We start from the raw sequence: 26,697 nt of genomic DNA on the forward strand, positions 1-26,697 counted from the left end.
GCGTTTTGACCAGTTTGAGACGGAAGGCTCGGAATGGCGTCGCTCTCTGTCAACCTTGCTTCTAGCGTCACATCGTCTGTTTTCGCGGCGGAGTCGACACCGGCGCTGGGGACACTCGAGTCCGCCGGCGCTGGAATCACTGGAGGTAAGTTTCTAGCTGTGTCTGAGCAACGCGATTGTCCTGTACTGATGCCTTTGTAGGCTACACCGGCGATTCTCTTCCCCTTAAGATCATCATCGCGTTTCTGCTCGGTCTTTCGCTCTACAACGCTATCGAACTCATTGTTCTCGCTTTCGTTACTTTCCAGCGCTACCATGGCTTGTACTTCTGGTCGCTCGTCATCAGCGCATTCGGCATCATACCATACTCGCTGGGCTTCATCATCAAGTTCTTCCGCTTGTTGGACCCTGCGGCAAATGCTGGATATGTCGGCGTCGTCTTACTCACGCTTGGATGGTATCCCATGATCACTGGTGAGTTCAGTCAACGCTCGAGGCCCCCAGCATGCGGCTACTAACAACGTCCAGGGCAATCAGTCGTTCTATGGTCGCGTCTCCATCTCGTTACGAACTCGCGCCGAGTCCTTCGCTGGACTCTCTACATGATTATCGTCAATGGCGTACTGCTCCACTCAGTTACGACCGTCTTGACCTTCGGTTCCAATTCGAACTCGCTTTCCGATGCTACGCTTCGTCGCTTCGTCCGCGGATACTCGATAATGGAGAAAGTGCAGATGGTGTGCTTCTTCGTGCAAGAAACCATCCTGTCCATAGTATACATCAAGGAGACGGTACGACTACTGAAACTCTCGGAAACGGTACAAGACGACGTACGCAGTTTCGACGACAGCGCTGGAAACCAGTCCCACGGGCACCTCAAGAACACAAACGTTCGAAAGACAATGTACCAGCTCCTCACTATCAACGTACTAATCATCGCCATGGACATCGCCTTGCTCAGCGTCGAATTCGCCAACCTGTACCTCATTGAAACCACCCTGAAAGGCGTCGTATACTCCATCAAACTCAAGCTCGAATTCGCCGTCCTAGGCAAACTCATCCAACTCGTGCGCGTCCGAGCCGAATCCGATCAGAGCATGAACAACGCCTACGCACGCGGTAACAGCTTCGAACGCCGGAATACCCTGACACTGGAAAAGACACAGAGTGGTACAGCGAGTGTGGGAGCATCGGCGAGACTCAACGGCAGCCTGCTCACGCACGACTTTGGCGGATCGCAATACCCCGACTTTGTGGATCCCCGACGCATCAGCCCGAACGTTACGCATGCGGAACCGGCGAATGGCGAGACTGGGTGGGAGACGCGAGGGCAGCAGGAAGATCAGGATAAGTGGAGGAGGCGGGTTAGAGTCAAGCGGGGGAGCTGGATCGATGAAGAGATGGACAAGCATAATATTGGGTGAAGTGGCAGTCTATACCTGACGGGCTGACATGCGGATCTCGACTTGCGTACGAACAGTACCCTGCCCATTTCATCACGGATCAAGTGAACTTCGCGCCGTTGTGTCGGATGCTCAGACGTGGGTAGGACAACACTACACGATCTCCGCCGTTGCCCCGATGTCGCGGTGGAAGACTTGCAGCGTGCACAATACGAGACTATCCTGATGGATTCTCTGTCCTCAGTACGACGATCTCTCAACAGATCCGATACATCTCGACGTCTTACTCAGCAACCTTCATGATGTGTATCACAGCCTGTTCGAATCATTCCCGGACGTCGAAAAACTGCCTCCAACCTGGTTGCGGATGGTGATACTGGAAGCTCCACGCAATGGCACCTGCATAACGGAATCACCGAAGGGAACGTCTGCATACACTAGCTGGACGCAAGACGAGGCACTGGAAGCAGATCTCCGCGACGCTTATTATCAAAGCCTGGAAACGATTGCTTGGAATGGGAATCTAATGCGGGGTCTTCGAAATCTGTGTGTACACGCTGTATCCAGGACTGAGCTTGAGTTTCAAGCGTCGTGCTTGGAAGACACACTACGTAGATTTAGCGTAATTCATGGGTACTCTTTACTATGTAGTATCTAGTAGATAGAATGTCCACCGTATATACAAACAAGAAATAGCCTGTTCTAATTACCTTGACAGTTGCGCAGTTTCCCTTTTACAATTTACAATTTACAAAAGATAATATTGACAACCTAAGACAAAGCACCTTCCTCGTAAGTCGAAAGTCTCGCGTGATTGAGGTCTCTCCCGCACCCGAATGCTACCTGCTTTCCCTTTTTGAATATTACATCCTCCACTTTGTACCAAAGACCTTGTCTGCTAGAGAACCCTACGACAGCCGAATATCTTAGGCCATCTAGATGTATAGGCTGCAAACCACATCTTCTGACATTCTCGACACGGGCGTTGCAGGTCCGAGGTTGTGCGATAGTATTAGAAGTTAAGGCTCCAAAAGGCCTCGAAGTCGGCGCTGCCTGTCGTTAGAATGGCATCGCCGTACGGTTGAACATTGTGCTTGTCACGAACAAGGTATTACGCAGCGACTATGGGGAGTCCATGAAGATAGGATTCGCAAAGATACTCTTCCTACTTGGCTTTTCTACTATAGTTCTATGCAGTAATATTCTTCAGGCATTCCTTGATCTAAGTGAGATAGGGTATTAATTTGACAAACATGATGATGTCGATGTATGCGGGCACAATACCGAATAGGAACGCTGTTTACAAAATCTCAATACAGGCGTAATGAGATGGCTACACACCTCGTGGTAACCGGTTTCAGTACCTAAATATGCTTGACTTTATACCGACAGACTTTGACTTTACGTGTTTTCTTTCGTTATGCAAAACACCAAAGCATGAGATGTGGCACTTGAATAGCTGAAGACCTTAGAAGCTGGTCTCAAAAAGACAAGACTGCATTACTAGTACACTAGAGAACGTTGTTGACAACGAAAGAATGCGCCTTTGACTTAGACTAGGGCCTGTTCTTGGTTCGAGCTGGTCATTGAGATGGTACTCCTGAGCTTCGCGCCTTGGTCCACTTTGTTGCTGCACATTACCGCGACGACGGGTGTACACAGGTATGAGCATGAATGCGAAACAAAGCTAGGCGGCACCAACTCCAGCAGATCGCCAGGATGCGGTTTCTATGTCCACATGCAGCAGATGATCAATTGAAATCAGGTAGAAGTCTACATTGCGGGAAGATGTTGCAGTTGGTGCGTTGAACACCCACGTAGTCTCCATGGCACGTGTCCAGTTTGTGCATTGAATGAGATGCTTCAACTTCGAGTGCGAAAGATGGCTAGGCAACAGTCCATCACGAAGTTGCTCAGCCTGCTCCGTACTGTGGCTGAGCGTGGTCGGATGTAGAGCCGAGCGAACAGTGCAGCCAAATATGAGGTGAAAAAGGCGCACATATCTGGTTGACTCAGAGAGGTTTGAGAGTAACATGTGATTGGAAAATGGCAGAGTGTAGATACTTCTTGGTATGGATACTATTGCTAATAGACAAGAGAATGATCGAATCACAAATCGGGTGTTACTATGTACCTACGCGAGTGCGCGTCCCACGTCACCTGGGCAACATAATAAGAAAAGATATCCTAGAGCCTACTTAACGTTAGCCACCTACTTTGCAGGTTTCTGTCTTGATGTAGTCTGCAAACATACATTATGCGCTACCTATACAAGTGCGCGTCCCCTGTTAACCTGCCCAGGTGACGTCGACGTTAGTCATCCACTTTGCGCGTTCTTGTCTTAATGCATTCCGCACAACCTAAGAACAACTGAAAACCCTGAAGCCTACGTTGACGTTAGTCACCCACTTTGCGGGTTTTTGTCTTGGTGTAGTCCGCAGACGTTTTCGTGTATGAGGTTGTCCCATGGGTGAGGTAGCGCCGGAGACTAACGCCGATCATGGCTGAGACCCGCAGCTGTGGTCCCCCTCACCTGCGTGGCCCTATAGGAATATTCCCGTTTCAATCCTACTCGATGACTACCTAGGTACATGAGGCTTTTTCGCATTGATTTGTCATTAATGAAGGCGATTTGATGACCGTTTGCAAGGGTAATGTCTCGATACTGAACCATGGTTGTAGTGGTGAGTCTGTAGGTAGCGTTGGCCCGTGGCGCACTTCCGCATCGCCTAAATCTTGGGAGAGTATATAGCTTGTGCACGCCCGTCCGTTAATCTTACCCATAACATCTCTCACCCACATCCAATCAACACCAAGACACCAACATCACAACGCCAAAATGTCTTACAATAATTACACCAGGACTAGCACTGGCCGCCCAGAGCCAATTCAGCAACAGCAGACCATGGCGAAGCCCACCAGGAAATACGACTTGGTTGTTGAACAACAACCGATCCGAGCCCGCATGTGCGGCTTTGGTGACAAGGATCGAAGGCCGATCACACCCCCGCCCTGCGTCCGCTTGGTCGTCTACGACACCCACACGGGACAAGAGGTCCCCTTCAACGACATCGACAGCACCTACTTCGTGCTAATGGTCGACCTCTACGACGCGCAGGGAGTCAATGCCGTCAACCTGGTGAGACACAGTAGCGCGGCGCCGACCGTGTCGATATCAAGTAGCACCACCACATCATACCCTCCGCCGCCCGAGCGAACACACCACATGTTCACAGCCCAAGTTCAGTACGACAACCGCGGTGGCATGCCGCAGCAGCATATGGTCCAGTACGGCGGAAACCCCGTTCCAGGGCCCCAGGGATACTGGCAGGCCCAACCACCGGGCTACCCCATGCCGCAAAACATGTACGGGCAGCCCCCTGTGCAAATGACCAACACAATGATTCCCGCAACACCCATGGGCTCGAATCACACGCGCAATCTTATTGGGATGAACGCTGTCAATGCATGCCGCCTCCAAGATCTCGACCAAAAACCCGGCTTTTGGTTCGTACTGCAGGATCTGAGCGTGCGCACCGAGGGTACATTCCGGCTGAAGCTCAGCCTTTTCGACATTGGCTCCAACGACGGCACCAACGGCACGATTCACATGAACGACGGCAGCAAAGGCAAAGGCCCATGCCTTGTCTCCAACTTCACCGAGCCCTTCACTGTCTACTCCGCCAAGAAGTTCCCCGGTGTCATTGAAAGCACCAAGCTCAGCAAGTGCTTTGCGCAGCAGGGTATCAAGATCCCCATTCGCAAAGATGGCCCCAAGGTGCCTAACCAGGCTGAGTTTGATGAGGATGCGTGAGAGCTGAGTGAGAGGCGTACGGGTTGACGACATGGTCGTTGGCAGGTTAAGGATGATGGATGCATGCTCTGGGTTGGCGTTTTGGGATTTCGGCGTCGTCGGAGGTTTCTATCAATACGTTGCGAGCGAATTTCTGTACGTATCGCAAATGGACAAATCACTAGTTACTCATCCTTGTTGCTACTGCTGATGTGAATGTTCTTTCAAATGAAGTGATGTATAACGCAGCCTGAAGGGATACGCGGTGTTCGCGAATGACGATATACAACCTACAACACATTGATACCTCCAGGCTATGTTATCAATGAACCCACCTTATGCAAAGAAGTCAACAGGTGCATTGAAGTCTACATCACTCCAACAACGGACAAGGACGAAACACCAAGGCAATGTAGACATCTGTATGATTTACTTATAACAGGAATTCAACATTATGCCCACTAACCCCACTGGAAGAGTGTCTGCTTTTTGCCCTTGTTGCCCTTCTTCTTCCCTGCCGCTCCTGCATCCTCCAAAGCCGGTGTTGATGTACCGCTGTTCGTGCCGGATGGGCCAGCCCAAGGGTTACTAACTGGAGTGTTGCGTCCGCTGTTGTCGCGTCGTAGTCCATGGCCAGTGTAGCCAGGACTGAAGATTGTGCTGGTGGGTTTGGCTGCTGCTGGGAGAGCTGGGAAGGCGTCTGCGGCAGCAGGCTTCCTGTTTACGTTTGTTGATGATGCGACTCGCGATGGCATGGGCGAGGGGCGCGCGCTCGTTGCGGCAGATGAGGAGGCCCAAGGCGTTTGGCCGGGCTTCGCACCGACACGACCCGAAGGCGCTGGCAAGGCTGGGAATGGGTTGCTCGACGATGCGTTCGACCAACTGGCTTGCTGGTTGGCTGTGGATCGAGATGATTGCGCTGTTGAACTCTTCAGCTTCAGTACCCGCGAACCTCCTCGCGCAGTCGATCCGCCGTTCAAGCCTGTCGCAGAGCCGGGTAATGATGGATAGTCCTCGTTGATAGCCTTCCAATCATTCCAAGCCTTCAATAGAGCTTCCCGCTTTCCTGGCATCTCGAAGATGTCTGCCAATTCTTTGATCAGCTTCCCCATCTCTTTCGAGTTAGCGTCGAACAGCGCAAAGAACCCGTCGATGAGCTGTGCCGCGGATACCTTGGAGTTGCGATAGGCCGATACTGCGGCTCTGAACTCTTGCAGCTTGATCTCGCTACCCCGAAGCATGTTTGTGGCCCGTTCCGTAACTGCGTTGTGACGCAACTGTCTAGCCTGGTCCTGGGGTGTCTGTGGAACTGGGTTGGGTGGTTGTGTGTCCATGCTTAGTTGAGCGACGCCATTTGTGATATTGTTGGCAGCCGCTGGGGTTGGGCGCGACGCAGTAACGGTAGGAGGCTCTGAGGCGCTTGGAGGAGGTCTAGCAGCGAACGCCTCGCCTGGAGTTGGTGCAGAGAGCTGGCCCCCAAAAGTTCTTCCTGTTACTGAATGAGTGTTCTGAGCCTCCCTCTGCCGCTGGTATGCAAGCTCTGCTCTGCTCAAGGGCTGCGCAGACGACGCAGGCACTGGCTCAGCGTTCGGATCCCGTCCGCGTCCACGGCCTCTGCCACCCTCGCGTCTGCGCTCGTCTCGCCTGTTGTTACCCTGACCTTGCTCGTGAGGCGCCCTGATTTGGAAGCCAGACATGTCAACTCTCCGGGCATCCCGTAAAGCGTCCTTGGAAAGGCCGTTGGGATGCACCTCCAACTGGTGCGCCTTGAGGTCCATCTCAGAATCGAACACGACGAACTTCTTCTCTAGACACTCTCGGTCTGGGCAGAGGAAATGGTCTTTCCGAAAATGCACCTCGAGCGAATCGTAATTGACGTAGTATTGTTGTTTCCTGCTTCCTCCCTCCCGGCGGTCGCAGATATGGCAGCGCTCGTGCTTGTCCCTGCAATGGGTGTATAGTTCGTCGTCGCCGTAGAAACGCTGGTTGCAGAAACCGCACTCCGGGTGCCCTTTGAACCCGCTTTGATCTATCGCTCCAGGATTATCGTCGCCAAACTTCTGGTGCCGTCGTAGCTCGGCCATCGTGAATAGGACGTGCTCGTGGGTAAAGACCTTTTTGTTCCGCGTACAGAGGTCACTTTATAATGTTAGCCGGCATCATTTGTTCAGAACTGCAGAGTACACACCACATGACTTTTCCATGCGCCGTCTTGACATGACGATGCAGGTCCGGCCAACCTAGACAGGCTACATCGCACTCGCCGTCGGGGCAGTTGTACTGTAACAGCAGTCGCGCGTCTTCAAACACGCCAGAGTTCTCAAAGTGTATGCCCAGGGTATCGTCGGATTTGAAAAACTCGGCGGTGGAGAAGTCCTCGTAGTTCTTCTCGGCGTCGTCTGTGAGGATAACGTGGTCCGACTCGGTTCGACAATGTGCACAGGCCTTTGTTTTATACAAGGCCCGCATTCGGATGGAGCAGATGTGACATGTGCGGTGGTTGCAAGGAGCGACGGCTGTGTGCTGAACGGGCGAGGCGCAAATGAAGCAGACTTCGGCATCGTCGTCTTCGATGTCCGATTGCTGGAGGTTGGGCTTGACGAGAGTCGGTGGAGCGTGTCCGCTCTCTTCTGTGTCTATGGCAGGCGCCTTGCCCTTCTCCGGCGCGTGTCCACCGCGAGTGCCCGCGCCGTCTCTGTTGCCGCGACCTCGCCCGCGGCTCTGGAAGCCGCCCCGACCACGGCCTCGCCCTCCGAAGTTCTCATGGCCATCTTCTCCACCGTGTGCACCTCTGCCGCGCCCACGCCCTCTTCCCCCTCTCCGTTGTGGGCTTGCAGGAACTTGCGGGGTTTCCGGGGCGCCTGTCGAGGCCATCGCGGGGTATTGTTGCGGGTCTAGGGGGTCAGTATAGAGGGTTGTCGGTATGCACGATGCCAGACAGTTGTGCGAAAATGAATGGTCAGGCAGAGGCAGGCGGGCGAGGCCTCTTTGTACGGTAGGCCTTTGTTGGTAGTTTGGCGAAAGCTACTTGCGATGACGCCCTTCACAAGCGAAAGCTGTTAGCCCTGGAGATGGCCCATGCTCAAACATGACTCAAGCACTGCCAGACCGAACATGGCGCAGCAGTCGCTCGAATGAGTCGAAATGATTGTACACTATATTGTCTGTATGGCCGTAGTCATGCCTTACCACTACGCGTGCAAAGACACGTTGTAGCCTCCTCGATGGCTACTCCGAAAACACACTCCACAGACTTCCCCAGTTTCACAATTCACGTAAGCCCAGTTCCTCCTCATCAAACTCATCCTGATAGAAGGACCTCAGTATCTCCAGGTATTCGTGCCCTCCACTGCCACCACACATAGTCTGCTTAACCCAGCCCTGCATGGCGTAAATCTGGTCGGTAAACTTCTCAGCGTCAAGATGAGCCTGCTGAGTTTCGGTGGCTTTCTTCTCCATTTCGACGGGGTCTTGCTCGCTGTACGCGGCTAGCTCAGTCCTGAGCTTCTCGAGGTCTCTGGTGAGGTCGGCATGCTTCGTAATCAGTGTCTTGCGGTCGCCACCTGCGAGTGATGAGCATGAGTGCAACACATGGTGGATTGGTAATTACCTGTCTCCATGAGCATCTCTTCGTCATCAGCGCGAGCCGCACCTGCATCATCCACTTTGGCCTGAAGTTCGGCTACAGTAGCGGTGGCCTTGTCAAACTCCTCTTGGGCCTTCTTGAGAGCAGCATCTTTGGCTTTCTTCTCGTCGGCCGGGAAGCTCCAGTACCAGTTGCCGCTACCAATTTTCTCGACGCGAATCTTGTTATCGTCTGAGAGTGCTTGGAGGTAGTCCTTGACCTGCATGCCGTTGATAGAAGAGACTTGTGGCAGCGTCTTTTCGAGGTCCTTGATGCTATGAGCTTGTGCCGTCTTATGGAACCAGGCAAGAATGGATGCCGCCTTCTGCGGGTTGGGCTGAGTTTTGGGTGCCTGCTAGTGTGAGTGAGTGCGCGAGTGGGAATCTTGTCCGAACTGACCATTTTCGCCCGACTAAGAAGACGAATGCTTTTGCAGCGGAAGTGAAGCAGGAATGGAGACCGAGAAGCGATGGCCGTGGCGATCGTGTTGAAACTAAGGTCGCGAGATTTGAGCGCGCTTTTGATCGCGTCTTCCCGCTTGAAGGAAGGCACGCTAGGTCCCCGGTTGTGGTAGGAGGCAGGCACAACCTCAGTCTAGCTAGAACCTCGATCGCATCAACACTATTGGCACTCATCTACGACACCCGGTAATATCCTTTCTACAGTAGAACTTGAACATTACGGCGTGAAGATCAGAGGTGTGCGTTCAGACGGGCCTACAAGGCGGTGGTACGCCTATGGCATCATGTTTGACCCATCAAGTCCTCCTTGCGAATCTTTTGGCTCCAGGTCGAAATGAAAACTTTTCACTCCTGAACTTCGCCATTCCACGTATTGCGATACTCAATCCAGATCCTCTTCAAAGTCGTCCGACTCTTCTGAGTCATCAAACGACGACGTCGACGACGACTCATCGGACGAAACCCACGTCACATGCTTCCCTGTCTTCTTTTCAACCGGCTGCTTCTCTTTATCAACACTTGGCTGCTCCTTCTCTTTGCCAGTACCCTGTTTCTGCGCACCACTCTTCGTCGCCCTCTTCGCCTTCTTCAGACCCGTGAGAATCTCATGTTCATGTTCCTCAGCTGCTTCGGTAAAGGCCAAATCTCCCGTCTCACCCAGTGCATCGCGCGCCGTTTCTTCCATCAGGATGCACAGAGCAATGAGCGCGGTTTCGTTCAGGCCTCTCCACGTCCTTCGCATGAGCTTGCGCGAGAAGCGGCGGCGTCGTCCAGTCTTGAGCCACAGCCTCTCGATGTAGGCTTTCATCGCGGTGGCCAGATCTCCACTGGGCAGCTTTTGGTCAGGAGGTAACTTGTTGTGAGCGGGATAATAGTCATCTTCCTCGTATCGGATGGGCGCATTCTTTCGCTTGAAGAGTACTTCGTCTGGTCGAAGTGGTTTCCTGGATGCCTTGGGATCAGAAATGTTGTGAATCAGACCAGTTCGGGCGACTCTGCCTAGATATCTTTAGATTAGCTGTCTTAATGATGAACTTGGGCGTCTCTTACGTTTGACGGCATCGTAGACGGTGGATCGGCGCTTGCGAAATTTCGTGCGTTTAATCTTGAGCTTTTTCTTGACGGCAGCCATGCAAGATAGCTCCGGAATGTTTGTCGTGATTGTCGTGCTGAGGTAAGGTGGAGTGCAAAGGTACGCGGCTCGCTTGCTAGGATTGAGCGCCCGTTGGTGAATGTGTTGCGACTGCAGATCCCTGTCGCGTGTGGACGCCAGGCTACAACGTCATAACCTTGGAACCCTCTGCGCCTTCCAGGGTTCTTCTTTCCCTCGCTCCAACACACACGAAGCATGTAGTCGCATATGAACGCCCAACACGTGCTCGACCGCGCGTACGGCTTCATTCCCAACCATGTCCTCAAGCGCGCTTATGCCTCCCGTCTTATCTACGCGCTGCAGCCGTCTTCCGCCGTGACCTTCAGTCAGCACCTACCGGCTCCCGACAACCCACGCGAGCGCATACCGGCGCATATATCCGGAGTAAACGCGCTCACAATCGACAAGTTCGAAGGACGATATCTGCTTTCTGGAGGTGCCGACAGCTCCATCGCGGTATGGGATCTCGAGGCGCAGACCACGGGAACCGAGGCGGGAGAGACATATCTGCCTTTGACGGCGGTGAACAAGACGAGCGAAGAGCACAAGCTGGGCATCACGCAGATACAATTCTATCCCTTCGATTCTCTGGCCTTCCTCACGTCCTCGTACGATCACACCGTCAAGCTCTACTCCAGCGAAACACTTGCGACGTCGGCGTCTTTCGATCTCGACTCGGTCGTGTACAACATCGCCCTGTCGCCTATCGCATCGCACCTTCTCGTCGCATGCGCCACCCAACACCCCAATGTCCGTCTCGTCGATCTGCGTTCCGGCGCAACCACACACAGTCTAGCGGGCCACTCTGGCGCAATTCTCTCTACAGCATGGAGCCCTGTGCGGGAACACATTCTCGTGAGCGGAGCTACAGACGGCAGTGTGCGCTTCTGGGATGTACGCCGCAGCGTCGGTGAGCTGGGCGTATTGGATCTCGAGGACTCAGTCGGCATACTAGGGAAGCCCGCGCCGTTCACACGCAACGCTACCAATGCACAAGCGCACAGAGACGCCGTGAACGGGCTCGTCTGGACAGAAGACGGCAAACACCTAGTCTCCTGCGGCCACGATGCGAGAGTACGCGTCTGGGACACAGACACCGGCGCCAATACCCTCGCAAACTTCGGCCCCATGGTCAAGAACTCTGGGCTTGCGCCGCGTATCCCCGTACTTGCACCCACGCAGAACCTCCAGCCAGGTGCCGATCTCATGTTCTACCCCAACGAGCATGAGATACTTAGCTACGAGCTCTTTGAGGGCAAGCTGATCCGCCGTCTGCGCCGCTCACAGCAGCCCCAGACGAACAACCCACCTAGTACGTCTGGTGCAACAGCAAAGGGACAACGCAATATCAAGGATAGAATCACAAGTCTAGCGTGGCGGCCGCATCACGTAGAGATGTATTCTGCGCATGCCGATGGCAGCATAGCGGCATGGACGCCGCGAACGGAAGAAGACGCTGAAGCAGACGAGGACGAGCAATTGGAGCGGGAAGAGAAGGAGGTGGATAAGAAGAGGAAGAGAGGCGTGCTAGATGAGATATACCAAGGGTTGACCAAGAAGCAGATTACATTTGGCAACATGGGCTTTTAGCCAACTGATAGTAATATTGACAACATGAATTGAATCGAATCGCTCAGACTGTTATATTACAACACGTGCTACCCGCTGCGTCTCCTCATATGCCCATTACATATCATCATAACAGTACAATATATGTCCATCATCTTGCAAGCCCGATCCATTTCTCCGTCTATTCCAGTGTCTATCCAGACCCAAAATGCGGTAACCTAGCCGGAACAAATGGCTCTTCACCAACTCCCCCTCTTTCGTCTTCTTCTCTCACCTCGTCTTTGATAGACAATGGTCGATTCGGCGTAACAGCCTTACTCGAGTAATCGCTCTCATCCACATGAAACGCACTACTATCCGGCATCGTCTGCGTATCTACGAAACTCGGGAAAGGAATCGCATCGCTCTGGTTCATCGACGGCGCAGTCTCGCCAACAGGCGTGCGTACAAGCGGAGATACAGTCGAGTCTACCGTTGTCATAAACCGCGCTGGCGACGCAGAACGAGGCGTGCTAGATTTGGTGGAGAGAGGTTGATCGGGCGCTAGACCGCGCTTGACGGCGAGTTGCTGCGCTTCCTGCCGTTTGCGACTGACTTCCCTTTCTTCTTCTAGACGAAGACGTTCCTCTTCTTTCGAGAGTTCGTCGAGCGTGGGGGGAACTTGTTCGATTGTTTCTGAGACGGAGCGCGCGGAGAGGGGCGGTTTGTCCGAGTTGCTTGTGTTGCGGGAGGAGAGCGTGCGCGTGGATACGCGGGATGCGGATGGGCGCTTGCTCTTGCTTGAGCGGGCTTTGTTGCTGCTGGGCGTGTCTTCGTTCCATTGGCCCGTTGTGCGGCGCTCGAGGGCGATGGTGAATTCGTCGTCGAGGGGCACGGCGTCTTCCAGCTCGTCTTCGCTAGGGAAGATGTCGCCTCGCGAGCTGAGGGAGTCGGTTGTGTGGCCCGATGTGTGCGTGTTGCTTCGCTGTCGGCGGTGGCCTTTGTTCTCGGGCCCGTCGAGCGCATCCTCGTCGCTGTCCTCTATCAGTGGCTCTTCCTCCTCACGGTTTCTTCTTGTTGCGCCTGGGTGCTCTATGAGGTCTGCGGCCGAGGGCTTGTATCGCAGTCCTCTGCCGCCAATCTTGAAAGGCAAGCGTCCCAGGAAGCCAAAGTACGAGGAACTCGGGATGAGAGTCGGGTCTTGGGCACCATCTCGTGGCAACGTCGTGCTTTTCCGGCGCGGCGTGTTGTATCTCGGGTCGCGATTTCGCTGTCCATAACTCATGCCGCTCTGTCGGCCAGGCTGCGATGTTGCGCCATAATTGGAGGCGCCGCCGAGGAAGCGGTCGAGGTTGTCGCTGCCCCAGCCCAGGAGGCCGTCGTTCTCGTCATCCTCCCAGTCGTCGTAGAAGTCGAAGCTGACTTCTGCCCGGCCTCGTGACCGCCCGCGATTGCGCCGGCGGTCGTTGTGCGCTGGGAAGCATGGCGCCGTGCACGCGTTGACGCATTGGGTTATCGACGAGAAGCACGGATTAACATAGCGCTGCGTGAAGCCGTAGATGTTCTCCTGCGCCGATTCGTTTGCGTGCTCGAGGTTCTCTGTGATCTGATGGAGCGTGCGATTCCACCGCGGGTCGCTGCGACGGTACATGGTGACGATGACGACGACGGTGACTAGCACTCAGTGGACGCGGGTGGGTATGGCGTGAAGCAGCGGAGTGCTGCGATGCGACAGCGCATTTGCTTCAACAGGACAGCAGGCGCATTCACGCTGACACACTGAGGTATGACGACGTGGTCGATGAGATGCGGCTCGGTTGGCGCTCTAGGTTCAGATTCCCCAGCCCTGCGCCAGCCGTCCCAGCACCCCACATCAATCCAGCCTTTCACCCCCACAGTCTTGCTGCTTTCGGCACGCCCCTTCCGACCAATCCTACAATGAACCATGCGATACGTCCGCTTCCTCAAAAGTCCCCGCGTAGTCGCTGAAAAGGGCACGTCGAGAAAGCAGGTCCACTGTCTGATTACCATTACTTCAGACCTTGGAGATTCTTTTCTTCCATACGACATCCAGCTAGCAGCAGAGTTGTCAGCAACGACAGATGGGTCAGAAGAAAGCGTGATAGTATGGTCGACCGTGCAATGGACAGCCGGCATGCGCAGTCTGCCCATCACTTTCCCCCTCCCTAAGTCTCAAGCTTCTCACTCCAGTTTGCGAGTAAGAGTGGGTGGGGAGCAGAAACGAACACACGATGACTTTGCAGCCATAGCAGAAAAAGGTGCTCGGGGTGTTGTATCTGCCTGGAGCCCACCATTCGCGTCAGACCAAGATGCTCTGAAATTTGTCGAAAGGCGGTTCAAGCTGCCAGATGGACCCATCGCTACTATATGGGAGGAGACGGGAGAAAGCATAGCGAGGCATTTATGGTATGCATATCCAATTCTGATACAATCTATCTGAGGTACTGATCATATATCAGGGACGCTGGTATCACACTCTCATGTCAAATGACAGCTCTGGATAATCCAAAATCCAGCCTAGCAGAAGCTTTACTACCATATGGTATTGCATCCGAACCTTATCTGAATGTCCTCGAACTTGGCACTGGCTGCGGAATGGTCGGCATTGCAATCGCTCAAACTGTCTCCAACTCCAAAGTTCTCTTGACCGACCTTCCTGAGGCTAGAGAAATCGTTGAGCGTAACATCGAGTCGGCGGTCAAAGCACCAGGTGCATCACTCGCGTTCATGGAACTGGACTGGGATGCAGAGTTACCTGGCGAAGTACAGTCTAGCTCAGAACCTCTCGATCTTATTCTCGCTGCTGATTGCACCTACAACCCAGACAGCAGGTATGCCTCTTCTCACCCACTTCACATGCCTGGATTACTGCTGACATGCAACTACAGCCCCGCACTAGTCAAAACGCTTGCACGACTCTCCAGAGCAAACCCTAAAGTCAGGATTGCCATCGCAATGAAAATGCGCCACTCTAGCGAAGAAGTATTCTTCAAACTAATGTCCGATGCAGGATTCCTAGAGACAGACAAGATGGAGTTTCCATTGCCAGGGGATGTTCAAGTTGGCGAGGAGACTGTGTACTTGCACGTCTACTATAGGGCATTCTTTGCTCCTACCTAGCCAGGAGGTCATCTGCCTTGGGTATCGCTAGGTTCTGTTCCCAATTTGATGAGCAACTCACTCATTCATTTACCATCACTTGTCACATATAGCAAAAGAGGTGCATACAAGCTATTATACTCAGGACGTTCTGTACGCTTACAAGGCTGCTGCAAGGTAGCTAGCCTGCCCGTATCGTACAACACCAACCCCAGAACAAGGCACGCCAAGTCTGTGGAAGCCAGAAAAAATCTACCGTTCTCCAGCGTCTACAGCAATCAGGTAAAAACTAAGTATTAAACGAATCAACATGCATCCTCATCCCACTTCTACAAGACAACCCTCCACCACATTGCCCATCACACACCCTCAGCCTCGCCCATCCCAAACCCAACCCACATTCCTCCCGCCCCCACACCCTTTCCCATCTTACCCTCCACCCCCCCCTCCCAGGCAATTCCCACTCCCCGCAAGCTGACCACCCCAAACCTACCCTAAGTAGCAAGTCCGGCGTGGGGTCCGTCGAACCCAGCACTAACAGCCACTAACGCTCATGCTGGTAAGCACTTCGAGCGCTAGCGCTTTCCGCAAGGACTACGCCGCTACGCCGCAGTAAACTAGTTACTTCCGCTAGCCAGATGGATGCAGATGGATGGAACGAGCGGCTTTCCCGAAGGTGCTGATTGAGGCGTGCTGATTGTGGCGTGATGGTACAGTACTTCGATTACTAGCTGCTGTATCGTGCGCGGCTTTGGTGTCGGATTGCTACATACACACATTACGGATTAGTTGGTAGACGCGTGAGGTTAATGCTGTTGGGGTCAAAGGTTCACAACCCATTTTTGTATGATTATTGTAACGATGTCCATCTTGTATATACAGTCTTGTCATGCTATGTACAATTGATTATCAAGTCCTGCAACAATTATAGTACGAGGTTGCGCTGGTGACCCGTTCAAGCATGTGTTGATTCCTCCTCTTCGTTACTACATACAGGGTTCAGGGCGATATTTTGTATGTTAGGCGACGCGATTTGGTGATGAAGGAGTTGATGGCTTCGGTGAGGGTGTTGGAGGGTCTTGTGCTTGCCTGAGTAGGTCTGTCAGCGTCGTTGTATCGGGTCTGGGGGTAAAGGGTGCTTACGTCTGGTTCTCCGTCTGGCGTAGCGGCGCGGTTCACAATGGCTTTTTCGGGCTCGGTTAGGAAGTTTTTGATTGAGCTGTTGGCGGATACGCGGGTCGTGTTTCCGTAGCCATCGTATTCTTCGATGTCTTTGACGGGGCTTCCAGCGGCTTGTTGTCGGGCTGCTTGTGCGCGCCTTCTGTTCGATCGCATAATCAAGGTTACACCGATGGCGAGGAGGATCGTGACGAAGCCTGTGTTCATGTTAGATTCGTCGTGCAAGACTCTGGTGCGGTACTCACCCAGCACTCCAAAAAGGATGAACAGTGTCCTTGCAAGGGGTGTCAAGCCGTGCTGCGGCTCGACACTAACGGCGGTGGCCAGACTGGAAGGTATGGCTGATCCGGAAGCTAGGGACAATGTCCGAAGCCCTGAGGATACGGACTGTCGTGTGGTGACAGCTTGTGGCGCCATGATAGTTTGAGTGGATGGCTGTATGTCTTCTTTGGCTTCTGCTGTTCGCGTGACGGTGACAAAGGTAAGAACTGGAGGTAGCGATGAAGGCTTTGTCGTTGTCGAGGACGCTGTCGGGGATGAAGTCGAGATGACCAATGTTGGCGGCTGGGAGAAAGAACTCGCAGAGGATTCAGTGGCTATGCTCACTGTCGAAGAAGACGATATAGTTGACATAGCCGTTGAGCGGGAGTCGCTCAGAATCATGAACGACACTGCAGAAACATCCATTGTAGGCTTCGGTTGATTCTTTCCAGGCATGGGCTTTCCGACTGTCATCGCCGAAGTTGTAGACGGTAGAGTCGAACTCTCAGGGGTTGCGAGAGGTGCCACTACAGGTGTAGTCAACAGTACAGGAGTTTCTAAAGAGATGGAAGTCAACACTCCGTGCACGTCCCCAAGGGGTCTTCTTCATCAGGAGCTTACCTTGGTTCTTTCCAGGTACTGTTCCCAATGAAGGGTCGTCTTGGTTGACACCGGGAAGGGCTGCAATTTCATCCTGTGCGAAAGAGTCCGCTAGGAGGCCTGGGACTGCAGTTGAAGCAGGTTGAATGGTCATGGCCTCGTTCATCGCGACAGCATCTGCTTGCACAGTAAGGGTTGGCCGGATGGTAGATGCTACAAAGTTAAGAGAGAAGGTCGAGGTGGCATTCATCGATAACGAAGGTGCGGTGAAAGCTTGAAGTGTTGATCCCTGGCCATCGGTAGGCGTTGGTACGGCCAGTGTTGAGAGCTGTTCGGACTGCGATGGGAGTACACCCTGTGTACCCATGAGAGAGTCCAGTGACCGTGACGATGGCATTGGTGGTGCACCTTCCGGAGTTTCGTTCTTGCTCGTATCCGATTGTTGGGATCTCGTCCCGCCTGTCCCCAAGTCCATGTCCATGATCTCCTCATTCTTGCCCTCGACTACGATGGGCGTAGCTGCCATCCTTGGATTATTACGGCGTACCAGCACCGGTGGGGTATCATATGGTCTGCTCGGTGCAGCCATTGCGAGGTAAGATTCCCATGGAGGCGAGGAAGATTCACAGCACGCGAGGATATTGAAATGGCAGTAACGCGGGTGCCATACCCCAGCCGGCTATTAGTGGTTCCATACAAAAAGTACCAGATGCCAAAAACGTGCTGAAGCGGGTGAACGTTTCGGTGTGGGCTGCTACCATGAGATGCGGTTGGTCAAGGGAACGCCCACCGCGACTTTTCCGTACCAAACATGACCAGCACGATCCCTGTACGAGGGAGATCTGTCGCCTATTCGAGACCATGTGGTGCACCAGCTACGGTTTTCGGGGTATTGTATCCGCTTCATGGGGTTCCTCCAAACGTGCACTTGTTTCGTAGAGGACGCCAAAGTTTGTGTCGACACTCGAAACGTAGCGCATGCGGCGGGAACTTCGAGACCGGTCTGAACAATCGATGCCACCGCGATGGCCGCGTGGTACGTATCTAGTTGATGGAGGCCGTCCGGTTGATGATACAAGAAAAGGAACGGGAGCCTTGCTGTCAGCTCATTTAGGTCAGATCTACAGATAACTTGTACTCTGGATAAAACAGCAGCGCCTTGTTGATTCTTGCCATGGAGAGTGTTCTAAAATATTCGTCTTTTGCTCGCGACCAGAAACAGTAATGATGGTCTTGCTCATTATGGAATTGTCGCGACATTTTCGACGGTGCCAATGTGAGGCATGCTCAGCTCCGACTCGGCAGACTCATGCAACGAGCGTGGCTGTGCCTGGCTTCGGCACTCGTATCCGGCCTGACACAACGAGGTGTAATTCAGCGGTATTGTAGCATCCGGGATGGGGTTGTAGAGCAAGAGGACCACTGGGTGTTTAGCTCGCGGGTGCATCGGAACCAGCCTTTCGAGGCCTCGGGCGCGGCGAAGTGGATCAATCCAGCAGCCGTCCGAGTCGATGATGCTTGCCGTTCGCCACCTCAGTCTAGGTCGGTATTCTCTTGTCGCATACTTATTGTTCGTATTCTGGCATTTCTGCAACATGATAATCGCGTGTTCATAGCCGCTGTCGTCGTTCTTTTCGCACGTGTACCCCCCGAATGGCCGCACGCGACACGCCCGAGCGCGCGGTGCCGGAAACCATGGACCTCGAGCATGGGACCAAACGCGACCCTTCCCGCGACCGCGTCGCACCGAATGGTCAGAACTTAGAAGTCACCCCGCCATGGAGGAAAAGGTTCAGCGCGCGCACGCCGGCGCCCATCGCTCGCTGGAGCCGCAAGGTTGTCGACTGGGTCAAAGGGCCGAAGCCTCCGAGCAGATACACGATCACGCCTTTTCTTGAGCGCTGGCAGACACTGCCTGTGCGTTTGCTCGCGCGGCTGCCAGAATGGATGCGCATATGTGTGTATGCGGCGGCATGCATTGTGTGGATCGTTGTCTTCGCGGTAGTCATCAGTGACGGCGGGCTTCCGTCTGACATTGGAGGGCTCGGGGCGCCTGTCAAGCTGTCGTGTATCAACAACCTGTGGTAGGGCCTCTCCTCTTGTGCTCGAAGCTGTGATGACTGTACTGATCGTCGCCAGGCCTTCTACAGAGAGCTGCGGACCCGATGGCCGCAACTGCCTCCCCTTCTCCAACGCCTCGTTCGCCTTCGTCTGCCCCGCTGGTTGCTCGAGCGCACAAGTCCTGAACCCTCGCGCAATCGGTCCGCAGGTTATAAACTATCGATCCCTGGTGGTTGGCGGCACGCCGGACTCCCAGGGCGATGGGCTCGTATATCGCGGGGACTCGTTCATATGCTCGGCGGCCATCCACGCTGGGGTAATCAGCGATGGCAGCGGCGGTTGCGGTGTTCTCTCCTTGGTAGGAGAGCGCGACAGCTTCGGCGCTGTGGCACGACATGGCATCAGCAGCATTGGCTTCGACTCGCACTTTCCAATGTCTTTTACCTTTGGCGAGGCTTCGGCCAAATGCGAAGACCCGCGCTGGAATCTGCTGATCCTCTCGACAATCTTCACTGCTCTATTCGGCATCTTCACCACGAGCCCTGCGACGTTCTTTGCGCCCGTCTTTACGATTCTGTTCTTCCAGACGGGCATGGCATCAGATCCGCCCTCGTACTCAAACTACGCCTCCTTGGCCTCTACAACACTTGGTCGCTTCTTGCCTGCGGCATTGGCTGCTGCCCTCTTCTATCAGTTCAGTGTTCGCAAGTCTCTGCGTAATTGCAGGGCGCAAATCGAAAAGACCATACTCTGGATAGGCGGTGCCTGGGTTGGCGCACTGGGTAAATATACATTTGAACGTATACCCATACAGCGCCTTACAGGAAACGACATCCGACAACAGCCTGGTGCTATCACAGCATTAGTAATCATCGTGCTGATTTTGTTTGCCGTCGTTTTGTACCAAGCATGGTGTTTCCGTAAGGAAGGGCGACTGCCACGCTATCTTGCACTATACGCTACATTGGGCCTTGGGCTGGGTATCCTTGCAGCTATGCCGAAGCTTACACTTAGGATACACCACTACATAATCGGCCTCGTACTCCTTCCAGGTACTGCGCTGCAGACACGCGTGAGCTTGCTGTGTCAAGGCCTGCTCGTTGGACTCTTCGTCAACGGTATTGCACGATGGGATTTCGACTCTATACTACAGACGGCCGCAGCGCTGAGAGGGGATGGCCAGCTCGGATCTGGCATCCCAGGTATTCTGGAGCTTGTCGTGAATGATTCGAGCATTACATTCGCATGGGAGACTCTACTCAGCGGATATGAAGGCGTCAGCGTGGTGGTCAACGATGTGGAAAGGTATCGGGGCATTGGTGGAAGCGACACAGGAAACTTCACCTGGAGTCATTCGGATGATGCGAAAGATGAGTACTTCAGGTTTGCGTTCATCAATTATAAACTGTTTGGCAACGTAGAATATAGCGACTTTACGAGAGCGGGTACGTGGTTCGCGAATGGGACCTGGTCTGGAATCCCGCCAGGCCGTACATGATAGAACCCGAATGAAATCATCCTCGGGAGGTAGAGACCTGTTTAATCCTTTCATTGCAAACCTCGTTCCTGCAGATGTGACCAATGAGCCACTAGCGCGTTTACGTCACCGTTCAATACATGGAAACCTGGGCTTCAGGACAGGCGATCGACAGGTGGAAGCGGTGATCCAACGGTTATACAGACACGTCTTGGCCAACCGCGGCAGCCATCATGCCCTCTCCTGCGACAAATCAGGTCTGGCTCAGATTGTTCCTTCTGCTTTGGGTGCGGGGGTAGTCCGAACACGGCAGTGGACATGACGTCACACCAACAGAGCCGAGTTGCTCCAGGGCTTGAATGACCGCGCCTGCACTAGGTCATTTTCCACAAACACGATGCATCCTCTCCCTCGGAATCTCTACTCCCTTTGACCTTACCCCTCTACCTTCCGGAGCCTCAAAGGCATGGATTCACCCCCGAGACGTGAAGCGCCGGCTGCTTCCAAGCGAAAACCTGTCCCCTCGCCGACCGCACCTGGGCCTTCGCTTGAGCCGGAACGCAAACGCGAGCTTACCAGTAGACTAATACCGAATGCCTTTCTCACTGCCACTCTCTTGGCAGCCTTTACTCTCTCCTGGCCGTTACGATGGGTTATCTCTGGAGCGCCCATACTTGTCTACGCCATCCTCCTAGGCGAGGCTTATGGCCATCGTATCTTACCCTTTGTTCCCGTCTGGACCATATTTGCAACTGTCAACTTCATCTACGCAGTATGCGCGACATCATGGCTTCTGTACTGGGTATTCTGGTCCCTCTGCTGGCCTGTACTCTTCATCACCTGTCTCTTCCAATTCGAAGCACCTGCTGCACTGGCGCGCCGCACGCTGCGAAAGACTTTCCTACGAGACCTACACTTTATCAACGATCAGATAGCCTTCTTCGACCTGCCTGCTCTTGAAATTGACACCGAAGTCAAGGGACTTTTCGTCGTCCGGGGAGTCACGCTCTCACTCTCCACAATGACACTTGTTGCTCATGGAGTTGAAGCCGGGATAAAGCTCGCTGACGACATTGAACTCGGCATCCAAGTCGACAAAGTCGTCGTACCCCTCTTCCGCGAGATAACTGTCGACGATGTGTATGCGAATGTGAAGGGTGGGGATTGGGAAGTCACCTTTGGAGACGTACAGTACGGCGTTCCAGAACCAGATGACGATGAATCTGTAGTCGTCACCAACACTGCCATCCTCAGAGCGGCAACGATGAAAGGCAACGCCAACGGCCGCCCGGCTGATATGGTCCGAAACCTTACGGCCGGGAAGATACCGACCGAGGCTGAAGACACCAAATCCGCATTCTCATCTGTCAAGAAGATCTCACCAGATGAGGAGCGCGCCCACACAAAGTACAAAGAGCTGGTACGCTATATCAACGACACAAGCGCCATTACAAAAGCAAAGGAGGGGCTGGTAGAGGCCTCGAAGGCACGAGCGGAAGCTAGCTTGACCGACGACGAAAAGGACACAAAGAACACGAAGAAGTCAAAAGAAGAACCGGGAGTGCGCTTGGATATTGAAAACCTCGATGATTTCCGGGCAGCGATTTGTACCCAGATCCACGGGCAACCCTCGATACCTCACCCACCGACCAAATCGATCAGAGTCTCCACTCTTCGCAAAACATCGTACCCAAATGTAAAGAAATTCTTACATCGGCTACCCTTCCTCTATCGCTTGATGCTCAGCCCCATCTGCTACTTCCATCCTGTCAAGTTCAAGTCCGTCACGGCAGCTGGCTCAGGGAAATGGTTCACTGTCTTGATGCAAAAATACTTCTTCAAGCATTACTCAGCCCAAGATGCCGAGATTCGTAGATTGGAAGCGCGGATATCAGCCTGGTGCGCAGATGCCAATTTCGCTGTGGAATTGGGCCCGATTGCTAGCGAAGCCCACTTCCCCATCAACACCAATTACAACATCACGACCCACTTCAAGATCTCCGATGTCATGGCTTACAGGATTCTTCCGGATGCCGTCGAACTTAAGCAAGTTGTACGATTAGGAGGTGCGGATGCTGTTCTCACGATTCCCACATTCCTGTTTCCCCACCATGAGCACATCTTCCCGGAGAAGAAGAGCGACTTCGACCTGCTTGAGATGGAATCTGCCATAAAAGAAGCCGATCCTACCCCGAAGCAGGTTCGGGATCTCAAAGAGCTCGAAAAGCTAAAGAGAGACGAGGCTTCTATGCATGTCAACGCACATGCCCATCTCCCGGCACAGTTCCACCAAGACCTTCTTAACTTTGTCGCCGCAATTGTCAAAGCCACCAAGGTCATCGAGTCGGATAAGGACTTCGAGGAGGCCAAGGTCCTTCGCGAGCTGAGGCGTGTCACTACATCTGATAGCGAAGCTAGTAGTCTTGCATCAGTCAACACCAACAGCAGCGAGGTTTCAGGGACCACACTGAATGCCAATGACGACAATGGCTTCAAGGCATTCCTAAAGAAGGTGGACTCTGGCTTCAAGGATGCATCGAACAAGACCATGGTGGGCATGCGCAAAGCTGGCCAGAACACTGTACACGCCATGGCCAACGACCGTTGGATCGCTCGGCTTGTCGGCAAAGTGACTAGGAAGCTGGAGAAGGCGCAGGGCGAGCTGGGGTACAGTGGAGAGGTTCCTATCGCACTGGCTAAGTACCGCGAGCGACATGAGTTCGAGCAAAAGCTTTTGCCTTGAGCTAGAGAGATTTGGTGTTGGGGAGACTGTTGATGAGTTGCATGATACCCCTTTGAACTCCACGTGTTTTAGTAGTTTACTTCAGTACTGGATTACGAATTAATGTCTGCCTAAGATTTGAGGACCGTGACTAATAGTGGTATGATTCTTTCAGAGTATTTTATCGTTGTAGCTAGACTAAGTGAGAGCCCTCGGGATTGTTTGCACTATGAGCGAGGAAGCACATGCTCATACTTTCGACCATTTCAACAAGACTGCCGCCAACACTACCGGCAGTACACTGACCAGCTCTCCCAAACCAGCAAACTCCGGCGGTATCCTCGCATGCACGAACGCGCCCGCGCCCAACAGAACAGCGAAAGTATTGTAAACGAAGCTCCATCCAAAGTTGAATGCAACCCTGTGTATGGCCTTCCTACTCACATTGATGATAGTCAGCACACCCGAAAGGCTAGGGCGAACAAGGACGACATCAGCAGCGGATTGCGCGATATCAGTACCGCTTGAGATATGGACGCCGATCGTAGCTTGAGCAAGAGCAACAGCGTCATTCGTCCCGTCGCCTACGAACATGACAATCGGCTTCCGCGATTTACCACTTGATGGTGCTGTAGAAGGTGCTGCGAGCAGATCCTTGATGTACGTCTGCTTGTCCGCCGGCGAGCAACGAGAGCGGACAGTTTTCTCTAAGACGTTGAGCTGCACGGCAATGGCTTTGACAGCGCCGTCGTCATCGCCAGATAGAATGTGGACATTGATATCGCTGCGTCGGAGATTGTCAATAGTAGAGGCTGCATCAGGTCGTAGCGTGTCTTGCAGACCGAAGATGGCTATTAGTGTGCCATCGATGGAGAAGCAAACCGTGGTGAGGCCTGCGGATAGCATGGAACGGACGCGCGGATCGTCGGACAGCTCGAGCCATCTCGAATTGCCGGCGCGCAGCTTCTGCCCATCAACCGTCCCTTCGACACCTTTACCAGTCACGACTCTAGCATCCGGTACCGCTAAAGCAGACACTCCCTGCGACGCGAGATGTGTGGCGATGGCTGCCGACACGGGATGTTTAATGTTCTGCAGCAGACCCAGCAAGAGAGCCTTCGCTTCCCCGCCCACCTCCGCATACTCCTCCCGCACCACTGTCAGCTTCCCTGCCGTCAAAGTACCAGTCTTGTCGAACACTACATCCGTGGTTTTGTATGCGACTTCGATGCTGCCCGCTGTCTTGAAGACTACACCGCGTTTCGCCGCGACGCCGGATGCGACGACGATGACCATGGGGACTGCGAGGCCGATGGCGCAGGGGCATGAGACGATCAAGACTGTGATGGCATATGTGATGGCTTCGATGGTCGCTTCGGAGCCTGATTGATGCCGTACGGCAACGCCGATGGCGACCCAGATGACGAACGTGATGATTGTCAGGGCGACTACGACGGGAACGAAGTAGCTGGCCACAGTATCGGCAATCTCTTGGATCTTGGGCTTGGAAAGCTTTGCTTCGTCAACCATGCCTGCGATAGTCGTGATGGTGTTGTCGCCAGGTAATCGGGTGAGGCGCACGGTGAGCGTTCCGCTTCCGTTGATTGTACCAGCGATGACAGGGGACCTGGCGTGCTTCTCTACGGGTTGGGCTTCGCCTGTCAACATTGACTCGTCGATCTCTGAAGAGCCGGAGATGACGGTACCGTCCGTGGGGATGCGTGAGTCTGGTGCAACCTTGAAAGTGTCTCCGTATTGCAGCAGCCTGGCGTCGATCTCTCGCTCTTCTGCGTCCTCGACTAGTAAGGCAGTAGGAGTCTGCAGGGAACGGATGCTGATGGACTCTGCCGCCTTTTGGCGCGCCAGCGATGCCACCCAACGACCGACCATGATGAGGGTGACCAGCAGTGTACTCGTCTCGAAGAACTCGCCCGTCGATAGAGGTTTTCCACTGACCAAGAAGCCAAAGGAAACAACCGAAAAGATGTACGCGGCGCTTGTACTCAGGACGATGAGCAGATCCATCTCAATCACCTTTGAGAACACTAGAGCCTTGAGAGCTTTCGGATAGAAAGGTCCGGCGATGACAACCTGAACGATAGTTGCAAGTGCAAGCGACGCAGAGCCATACGCGATCTCGCGCTCGGGAAGAGGAGCCCATGCCATAACCAACACGGGAATGGTCAAGATGGCAGAAAGCAATGTCAACAAGCCCATGTTTCGGACGTGTCTGCTACCAGCTTCCAGAGAGGAATCAGGACACGGTGGTGCAAGTTGCAGCGACTGGCTCCACTCGTCGCTCATCAAGTCCCTCGCTCCTACTATCTTCGCATCGTAGTCCACGCGTATAGTTTGTTTGCCCAGGCGACGCACATCCAGCACTCCCTCAGGCCACTGTCCATTGACCAAAGCTGAAGGGTCGCCCGAGCAGACGAGATCCAGACTACAGCCTTGGTTCGACACAATCTTGCATTTGAATTCGGTTGTGCGGTGCAGGTGTTTGACGACATCGTCGGCGGTCGCGAGGTTGGTGTTGATGTCTAGCTCGACGCGCGCGAGGACGAGGCTGGTCTGCAGTTTGCTGACGTAGTTCAGACTGCCGAGGGTTCGCTGGAGTTTTGTCTCGCATCCTGTGCAGGTCATGCCTGAGACGCTGATGGCCACGTGTTCGCGTACGACGCCGCCTTTTTCGATGTCGGTGTTATCGCCTGCTATCTCGGTGGTGTTCACCACAGCCGCTTTCTTGTTGCTGCAGCATTTCGACGCGTCTTTCGGGGGACAGCAAGATGTTGGTTGGGGGGTTGAACACTCCTTGGGTGCCGACGTGCAGCAGGAGGACTTGGGTGGGGATATGGTAGTCTTCACACCGTCAGTGTTATCGATTGCGCAACAGCTGCTGGTACAGGTTTCTCCAGAGATGCTTTTGCTATCGTTCGCGCAACAGTCATCTTTGGTCTTGCCAGTGCAGGAAGTTGGTGCAACCGTTTTATTCGAGCTGCTGCTGCCACACCCTCTCGTCTCGGATTTCACCGGCGTAGACGATGTACAGCATGAGGTCGTCGGCTTCGGCTTCGCGGGTGCCGACGATGAGCAACATGAGCCCTTCGGCTTCGAGGCTACAATTTCCGATGGTGAACCGCAGGAGTCTGTCGGCTTTTGCTCTTCGGGTGCTGATGAAGAGCAGCAAGACTTGGATGCTTTCGAATCTTGAAGAACTGATGGTTCACAGCATGAGCTGGATGGCGTTGTGTTCTCAGGTGCCGATGTTGAGCAGCACGACATGCTCGGCTTGGC

General features: G+C 53.8%; 11 protein-coding genes across 11 annotated transcripts; 5 read left to right on the top strand and 6 right to left on the bottom strand.

Annotated features, from left to right (window-relative positions):
* Positions 1 to 33: 33 nt before the first annotated feature.
* On the top strand, positions 34 to 1,424 carry J4E92_002722 (uncharacterized protein; the record flags this gene model as incomplete). Its single annotated transcript, XM_051494124.1, has 3 exons — positions 34 to 145; positions 202 to 474; positions 529 to 1,424. 3 exons carry the CDS (start codon positions 34 to 36, stop codon positions 1,422 to 1,424), a joined length of 1,281 nt encoding a protein of 426 aa, XP_051355803.1.
* Positions 1,425 to 4,242: 2,818 nt separating this feature from the next.
* VEL2 (Velvet complex subunit 2) lies at positions 4,243 to 5,217 on the top strand (the record flags this gene model as incomplete). Its single annotated transcript, XM_051494125.1, has 1 exon — positions 4,243 to 5,217. One exon carries the CDS (start codon positions 4,243 to 4,245, stop codon positions 5,215 to 5,217), a length of 975 nt encoding a protein of 324 aa, XP_051355804.1.
* Positions 5,218 to 5,657: 440 nt separating this feature from the next.
* J4E92_002724 (uncharacterized protein) lies at positions 5,658 to 8,070 on the bottom strand (the record flags this gene model as incomplete). Its single annotated transcript, XM_051494126.1, has 2 exons — positions 5,658 to 7,335; positions 7,457 to 8,070. The coding sequence occupies 2 exons, from the start codon at positions 8,068 to 8,070 to the stop codon at positions 5,658 to 5,660; spliced, it is 2,292 nt and encodes a 763-aa protein (XP_051355805.1).
* Positions 8,071 to 8,460: 390 nt separating this feature from the next.
* Positions 8,461 to 9,223, bottom strand: J4E92_002725 (uncharacterized protein; the record flags this gene model as incomplete). The annotated part of the gene is made up of 3 exons (XM_051494127.1): positions 8,461 to 8,759; positions 8,807 to 9,173; positions 9,221 to 9,223. 3 exons carry the CDS (start codon positions 9,221 to 9,223, stop codon positions 8,461 to 8,463), a joined length of 669 nt encoding a protein of 222 aa, XP_051355806.1.
* A 441-nt stretch (positions 9,224 to 9,664) lies between these two features.
* J4E92_002726 (uncharacterized protein) lies at positions 9,665 to 10,414 on the bottom strand (the record flags this gene model as incomplete). The annotated part of the gene is made up of 2 exons (XM_051494128.1): positions 9,665 to 10,281; positions 10,333 to 10,414. The coding sequence occupies 2 exons, from the start codon at positions 10,412 to 10,414 to the stop codon at positions 9,665 to 9,667; spliced, it is 699 nt and encodes a 232-aa protein (XP_051355807.1).
* Positions 10,415 to 10,642: 228 nt separating this feature from the next.
* Positions 10,643 to 12,025, top strand: J4E92_002727 (uncharacterized protein; the record flags this gene model as incomplete). Its single annotated transcript, XM_051494129.1, has 1 exon — positions 10,643 to 12,025. The coding sequence occupies one exon, from the start codon at positions 10,643 to 10,645 to the stop codon at positions 12,023 to 12,025; it is 1,383 nt and encodes a 460-aa protein (XP_051355808.1).
* A 172-nt stretch (positions 12,026 to 12,197) lies between these two features.
* J4E92_002728 (uncharacterized protein) lies at positions 12,198 to 13,634 on the bottom strand (the record flags this gene model as incomplete). The annotated part of the gene is made up of 1 exon (XM_051494130.1): positions 12,198 to 13,634. The coding sequence occupies one exon, from the start codon at positions 13,632 to 13,634 to the stop codon at positions 12,198 to 12,200; it is 1,437 nt and encodes a 478-aa protein (XP_051355809.1).
* A 2,468-nt stretch (positions 13,635 to 16,102) lies between these two features.
* J4E92_002729 (uncharacterized protein) lies at positions 16,103 to 17,669 on the bottom strand (the record flags this gene model as incomplete). Its single annotated transcript, XM_051494131.1, has 4 exons — positions 16,103 to 16,192; positions 16,247 to 16,479; positions 16,528 to 16,809; positions 17,165 to 17,669. The coding sequence occupies 4 exons, from the start codon at positions 17,667 to 17,669 to the stop codon at positions 16,103 to 16,105; spliced, it is 1,110 nt and encodes a 369-aa protein (XP_051355810.1).
* A 1,590-nt stretch (positions 17,670 to 19,259) lies between these two features.
* On the top strand, positions 19,260 to 20,702 carry J4E92_002730 (uncharacterized protein; the record flags this gene model as incomplete). The annotated part of the gene is made up of 1 exon (XM_051494132.1): positions 19,260 to 20,702. One exon carries the CDS (start codon positions 19,260 to 19,262, stop codon positions 20,700 to 20,702), a length of 1,443 nt encoding a protein of 480 aa, XP_051355811.1.
* A 445-nt stretch (positions 20,703 to 21,147) lies between these two features.
* J4E92_002731 (uncharacterized protein) lies at positions 21,148 to 23,424 on the top strand (the record flags this gene model as incomplete). Its single annotated transcript, XM_051494133.1, has 1 exon — positions 21,148 to 23,424. The coding sequence occupies one exon, from the start codon at positions 21,148 to 21,150 to the stop codon at positions 23,422 to 23,424; it is 2,277 nt and encodes a 758-aa protein (XP_051355812.1).
* A 228-nt stretch (positions 23,425 to 23,652) lies between these two features.
* On the bottom strand, positions 23,653 to 26,046 carry J4E92_002732 (uncharacterized protein; the record flags this gene model as incomplete). The annotated part of the gene is made up of 1 exon (XM_051494134.1): positions 23,653 to 26,046. The coding sequence occupies one exon, from the start codon at positions 26,044 to 26,046 to the stop codon at positions 23,653 to 23,655; it is 2,394 nt and encodes a 797-aa protein (XP_051355813.1).
* Between the last annotated feature and the right edge of the window lie 651 nt (positions 26,047 to 26,697).

The sequence above is a fragment of the Alternaria infectoria genome, assembly GCF_024043175.1.
Source record: "Alternaria infectoria strain BMP 0036 chromosome Unknown scaffold_3, whole genome shotgun sequence".
Lineage (NCBI taxonomy): Eukaryota > Fungi > Ascomycota > Dothideomycetes > Pleosporales > Pleosporaceae > Alternaria > Alternaria infectoria.